The sequence below is a fragment of the Cupressus sempervirens genome, chromosome 8 (genome assembly GCF_028749045.1).
Source record: "Cupressus sempervirens isolate cs-2001-9-10 chromosome 8, ASM2874904v1, whole genome shotgun sequence".
Classification (NCBI taxonomy): domain Eukaryota; kingdom Viridiplantae; phylum Streptophyta; class Pinopsida; order Cupressales; family Cupressaceae; genus Cupressus; species Cupressus sempervirens.
The window spans coordinates 807,262,452-807,269,706 of NC_143125.1; the positions used below are offsets into that span (position 1 = coordinate 807,262,452).

Genomic DNA, 7,255 nt, shown 5'->3' on the forward strand with positions numbered 1-7,255 from the left:
AATCTTGGTCCACACCATTTGCACAATAATTGTACATTGTCTTTCTTATCTTTCTATTCTCTATTGACACTCTATGATAGGATGTCATTTGGAGTTGTACTATATAATATATTTGATTTCACGCTTCTTGTAATTCCCATAATTGCATGATGATACATTTTGTGGTCTCGATGGAGTGGACTCCCCTTGCATGAAGAGTACTTGTGTACTTCTAGTCATCAAAATATATGGACACTCCTTTATTGAATGACCCATCACCTGACAAATCTCACAAAACATCATTTTAGAATAATTATAATTATAATTTTATTTCCAAGCCGACCGCTTGTTATGTTTGGGCTATTCCTATATATGTGGGGAAGGTTTTCAATAAGAATCATATTGATCAGTTAATAAATTGGATTTTTTAAAGTGCAGATTCACTTCTCAATTGGAGAAGGCAGGAGATGGGATGCAAACCCTGCCTGAGCACATTCCTTTAGAACAACTCGCTGTTAATTCAGGAGGTTGCTGCACCAGAGTAAAGGTTTCACTAAATAACTTTGACTACAAAAGGCATGTACTCTAAAAGTTAATTAGTTATTGGTACCAACTTCACTGTGGGAGTCTCTGTATAGATTTGGGTAGGTCAGTTGTCAATGACATGAGGTTATAGCTACAAAATGTGAGTTACACAGAAAAATGTGCAATTGACATGATTAGTGCTGAGTCTGCCAAGTACCGTAGAAATTTCTCTGGGATGTCTAGTGAAGGCATAATTTATTGGTTTCAGGGTTATATGATGAGAAATATGTGATTAAAATATACTTATATATTCTCTAAACGTATTTGGCTTTTTTTGGGGGAGTAGTCATGATTTTCTTTTTGGCCGAGTTCCAAGTCTGAATCAAAGTTTTAGGCTGCTGAGTGTCTGCCAAGTTCAAGCTTTGCAATAAAACATTTGGATGTGACATGAGCCTTTTTTTGAAAAAATAAAAAAATATTCTGCATGTTTTGTGCATTTCATCTAATTAAGCTGCCACTTTGAATGTAGATTGATTCGATACTTCATATATCTTTTGTTTCTTTTGAGTCACTTTGGCATAGGTTGACCAAATATGTTACAATAATTTATTATAAAATAAAAGCAATCCTTATAAGATGTCCAAGATTTTAATAATGTGTATGTGCCTATTGACACCACTTTCAGTTGATGAAGGCCAATGTGACAACCAAATAGGTGGAGAGTTAATCATTGGAAAAAGTTGACAAAATAATCCTACATCAGTAGACTGCCAGAAAACATTGTTTTCTCGCAAAACAGAACTGCAAAGATCACATTATATTAACTAATCATCATGAGGTTGGAATGGAAATAATATTGAGCCTTAAAAATTAGTTTTTTCCATTACAAGTGTATGTAATGGTACATGACATCTTATTCACTTGCCTTCAATAAGTGCAATACATGCTTATCCAGGTACTATTAGTAGTTACCCAACATCTCTGAGGTTTTATTTAATTCCCAAAAGTTAGCATGGATATTCTAATTGTTAGGTAAAGGCAACCCTTTGAGGAAAGCACTAAACAAAGCAAGTGCTTCTGATGGAGAAGTGTATGGAACAGTATGTGATGCTCCCCGCACAGTTGCATACATCAGAATGGTGTGGTTTTTGCCATTTATTGGCCTTCCATATGCTTGTGTCCATCCTGCAACCTGCTTCAATCAATGAAGTTTTGAGTATATTTTGTATTTATTTACCAAGGAAGATTTACTCCTTGGTTCTTTAGGTAAGTGCTGCTGGTGTAGCTCACCTGTTTTTGATCATACCATGCCCTGTATCTTAGGAGTTTAAATAGTTTCAATTCCAGAGCCAGATTGTCAACAATGCTTCTAGTGCCCGTAAGTGGCACCACTGCATCTTGGTCTCCACTGTAAAATGAAAATCAGTAATTTTCTTTTTAATAAATACAAATATTACAATCACTAGAATGTTGCAGGCATTGATGTATTATTTCACCTGTATAGAAAAATGGGAAGACCATCCTCTAGAAGCTTAGCAACAACTGGCCTTATGTCATTTGCCACATTGTCTTTTTGGTAGAACAGGTCTCTGATATTTAAAATGACGTTAATCAATCTGGTTCTTATAAGGAGTATAAAACTTAGTAGATAGTGTAAGTACACGCATTAATTATGTGACTCGAAATAAGAAACACTGTTCATAATTTGGTGCAAGGGTGTTTTCATCCTACAGAATGTACTTTGAGGCGTCTTGAAAAATCAATTACCATCTTTTATAAACTAGGATAAAAATACTAATACAATAAATTTCTGTCTGCTGTTTATAAATTTGACTGTACCCTTGAATGAATGTATTTAGTTTTAAGATGAAATAATATTATCTTACTAAAACAAATTGAATAGCAAGAGATCTGGGAATGCAAGTGATATACCCCCCACATAAACCCCAATTATAAGGCAGGTTGGTTGTATTGGCATGAAGTGCCTTCTGCACCTCCTGTCTGTTCAGATAAGTCAATATCTTATCTCCAATGCAGAGATCAATTTCATTTATTTTCTGCAGACACTGATGAGAAATAGTAACCAAGTAAAGTCAGATGAAAAAAATAGTGTTAAGCAAAAACTATATTACAATTTATTTTTAAGTAAGTTGAGAAGTCAAGAGTTGAAAACCAAAAAACAATATTTTCATTGCACATTGTGAAGCCATATCTTTAAAAGGGCACTGTCAAATCTTGAGAAACAGTGTAAGTCCCCAAGTGTTTACCAGCATATCACATTATTTCAGTGAGTATCCACAATCAATGGAAGCTTGAAGTCATCACATGATCATACATTGCAAGCTTAGCATAAGGGGTGACTTTGTTCAAGTGAAGATTGGATGTTTAATACTTCATTTCAAAATGTTGAGTACTTGATTTTGTATGTTGTAGTGGAATAAAACTTGCATCAACACCTCTGAATCTGATTAGGCTCTATATAACAACTTCTACAATCCTAAAATGTTGATTCTAAAGGCTGTTGTTGGCTTCCAGTTCTCAGCTTGTGCTAGATGAATTTGAAGATTTTGACACCAATAATGTTATTGTTGCAGCTGATGTCAATGTTGAAGAAGAAGATGATGAAGAAGAAGAATATTATTAAATTTTTAATCCATTAGTTGAACTTGAAACAATGATATTTAAACTTGATGTTATGATTTATCACTTGACATTTTAATGTTTTGAATCTTTGATATTGAACTTGAGTATATGTCAAGATGATGGTATGATTACAAGTATATGATGTTTAAATATTTTTATCATACTATATAACATTCTAATCTTAACTCATGCTTGTAGGCTTCATGAACATGAACCAGTTTTTCACACCCAAACTTAGAACCAAACCTGAACCGACATCCTAGTATATAACTTATATTCTAAATTTAAAACTGAAACAAATTGAGAATCACTATAGACAAATTGTTGAGGCTGTATGTTTGATTTAGGTTTCTCTTTGGCAAAGTGACATGAGGAACTTTAAGCTCTTGATTGGCAGGTAAGGAAAGGCAAGGTCTCCAATCGACTTCAAGAAAGTTTTCAATCAATAATGTTAGATACTTATCGTATCATGATATTGATCCTCGTGATGCCCCTATTTCATGTCGATGCCCATATTTGCATACCCTTATTGATTACAGAAATGCTATATATATTTATTACTTTATATCCAGTTGTTTAAAAAGTTATATAAATTGCCATTATCTATTACTAAGATGCAATTACGTAATAGCTCATTTTGTGAAAGACATGGTTATAATGTAAGCCAACTCTACTTTGGTTGTTTGCAGGTAGATTATTTATGTCATCATATGTATCTCTTATTCGCTACTTCAAGGAAAATTATATTTGGAATTGATAGATTTTTGCCCTGTTGATTAAATTGAGTTTAAAGGATAGAAAAAGGTTGTTCAAAGAGTTTACCATGGTATGAATCTTCCCCTGATCCCTCGATGGCATCGACTGTGATGAAATGTCGGATAAGCATGAACCCAATGTGACGTCATGTATATCTACTGCATCTCCTATATCAGCTGTTATATTGTTGTTCACGTCAGTACAAGCTTGTGACGTGTTATCATGATAGATTTCATTCAAATATCTTGAGTTGTTACACACAGTTTGATCCATGAAGTATGAGGTATCTGATATCAAACCATGTGACCACAAGTATTCTCCATTGTTGACACTTATCTCCATATCCAGAAGGGGATTCCCTATCTACAAACGTCAATTTAGAGTCCATGATTGTCACTTCATAAGGGGTTATATATAAAGTTGGATGCATATGGTTAGCATAATAGTAAGAGAATTTTTTTTTTCCAAAGACAAATATATTAATGATTATGCAAGAGCAGACATACAAGTATTGCTTTTAGCTTTATGGGTGTGATATTTGGCCTTTTGTTGTAGCCCATTACAAGGGTTGCCAATAGGGGTACGTAGTGCCCTGCAGCAATAATATAAAATTAATTAATATTTTAATTCTCATTTGATGTCGTTTCCTTCATTGATCCATTTTTATTAGTAGTGATTGAAGATTGCATCAGGTTATGTGTGTGGTATTCTTCTGAATACATTTAGGTTTCATTCGAACAAATGAGATGGATAATTCTATAGCTTCACAGCTTCCTAAGAACACTGTAAGTGTAACCTTTTCTAAAACTATTAAAACTCATGAACCCACTACTCATGAATGTTGGGTTCTTACAATGCACTACTCATGACAGATGGGTCATTTATGCAATCAGTGCCAGGTGAACAATTTAAGTTCATGGCTGATGGATTCTTGTGAATGTCTACTTATAAGAGATGTGTCATTGATATATGAATCATCCAATCTCAAAGAAAGGCTCCTAACGATATATTCATTTATTACAAGCATTAGACCTGATTAGCAGGTCACAGAGTCTCAAAATGCTTGGATATATACAATCAAAGAAGATAGAGGCATACCTGCATAGCTCTCCCCTGCTAAGTAAATGTCTACATCTTTTAGTTCGGGAAATTTCTCCAACCATTTAACAAGGAAATCCAAATTCTCTTGAGCTGTAACATCATACACGTCAGTGATCTATTTTAAGCATATTTTTATATCCGGTGCTATCATGCTGATAGGTATGAGTCAAAACATATACACGGCACACAATACCTGATAGTGTATCATTGGAATTATTGTCTGAAGTTGTATTGGAATATGAGAATCCCACTCCAACAGGACTCTCTACGTACAGCATGTTTGATTCTGCCAAGAAAAAAATTATATGTCAGCTACAAGATACTTGCAAGGAGAATTCTCTATAACAGGTAAAGAAATGTTTTTCAATGTCACTGCCAAAAGACCAAACATAAGATTAGCTTATGAGAATCCACCATGTGAAAGTCCATCTTGGAATCCCCTATTGTTCAAATTTTAGACTAATGAATTTCAACCTCATAACCAAGCTTCTGAACAATCCAATAAATGTTACCTTTATTCCAAGAGTATTTATTTTGCTCCAAAAGACCTCCACTGATGGGTTTGAACGGACCATGTTCCATGAATGCCCCATAACCAAGTGATGAGCATCCCGGTCCTGCAATGTTTGAACTAATTCAAGACCATCTGATCTTATTAAACAAGCAGATAGAAGTATCTATATAGAAATAAATCAATTGTTCTTACCTCCATTAAACCATAGGGTCAATGGGCTAGATGTAGAATTTTTCTCGGCCTCCACAAAGTAATAAAATAAGGCTCTTCCATTTACATTATCTGTGGTGATATACCCACTATACTGTTTGAAGCAGAGACGCAAAGGTAAAGACAAATATTGTTATCTAATATTATTTGACCTGCATTGTAATCCTTCGTAGTTCTAAAGGTAAAAACAGAAGCCCCTATAAAAATTGTCTTGATTAACCAAATAAATATATTAAAATTAAATTATAATTAGTCTATAGATAAATTAATTAGTATTGATTATTAAATATAATTAGAATTGAAATATGAGAATAAATATGAGAATTTTAAGAATTTAATATATAGATCTATTATTCTAATTTTGATATGGAAGTATACATTAATGTTATGAAATATGATATTTATAGTTGTAAAGATTTAACAACAGATTGTTTAAGGTTATATTTGTGAATGAAAGTGATTTGAGAGTTTGAAATTAATCTTAATCTCTGGAATCTAATTACTTACAAATTTGGTCTATCATGATGCAAATTATTTGTTTTGATTTTTGATGTATGAAGACGAACAAGTGATATTCTAAAATAAATCTTGACAATTTGTTAAATTGTGAGGATTAAGTTCTCATTAGTTAGATCCTTATATATGGATTGTTTTTTGTTTATAAGTGAAACATTGAATACAAGAAACAAGTGTGAATAGACCTGGGGTGATGATGTGTAATGATGAAATTCAATGACAATGTCTATAGGTTCCTTTTTCCCCTCTTGCAAATCTAAATTTAAATGCTTTAAGAATGTCCAATGTGATTTTCACATGTTTGAATGTCTCCAAATACAACCACTAAGCCCTATTTTTCAAATTTCTAAATGTTTAATGTTTAATTTGTGTCAGCTTAAATCATCTCTCTCTCTCTCTCTCTCTCTCTCTCTCTCTCTCTCTCTCTCTCTGTATTTTGGGAATATTCCCACTTCTTACATGTGGCACTTATCTATTTCTTGCATTTTGGTGGGCATAATTGATTTCTCTAAGCATTTTTATATGGATGTTTTGATAGTGGGAAACAAATCTTGGTCTTAGTTGCTTGACTATAAGGATGTCCCCTTCAAATAGACCATGTTTTTTCATCATCCACCTAGTTTATGATTACCCACTCTTCAGGCAAATGTGTAGCAACATGGTAGAAGAACACAAATGACAATTACTTGTCTAGTAACACCTTAGATCCCTACATTGATGGTTCTTCTTAGGGTGACATTTTTTCTTAAGATTTTGATTCACATGTGCTTAGATTGTCTCTAGTATTTCTTTCCTCTTACTTTGTCAATTCCCATTATAGATTCTTATCATTTGTTACTGTAATCACTTAGCTAGTTATGCCTTAGGCTTTGGTTTAACTTAAGCCTACTTATATGGTGACAATTCATCATTTGAGCACTATGCTTAGCTAGTCCATTGTTCCTTTGTAGACAACAATGGATACCCTTGGAAGGATTCCTCCTCACTTCTTTATTTTAGGACTTGACTTAT

At 33.4% G+C, this 7,255-nt stretch overlaps 1 protein-coding gene across 1 annotated transcript; it reads right to left on the minus strand.

The window, feature by feature from the left end:
• Positions 1–1,525: 1,525 nt before the first annotated feature.
• LOC149544859 (serine carboxypeptidase-like 46) lies at positions 1,526–5,846 on the minus strand. The gene is made up of 10 exons (XM_089796015.1): positions 5,711–5,846; positions 5,517–5,621; positions 5,198–5,290; positions 5,002–5,094; positions 4,410–4,495; positions 3,970–4,266; positions 2,437–2,570; positions 2,001–2,093; positions 1,795–1,912; positions 1,526–1,696 (listed from the first exon to the last, which is right to left on the minus strand). Exons 2-10 carry the CDS (start codon positions 5,584–5,586, stop codon positions 1,526–1,528), a joined length of 1,155 nt encoding a protein of 384 aa, XP_089652141.1. The 5' UTR covers positions 5,587–5,621; positions 5,711–5,846.
• Between the last annotated feature and the right edge of the window lie 1,409 nt (positions 5,847–7,255).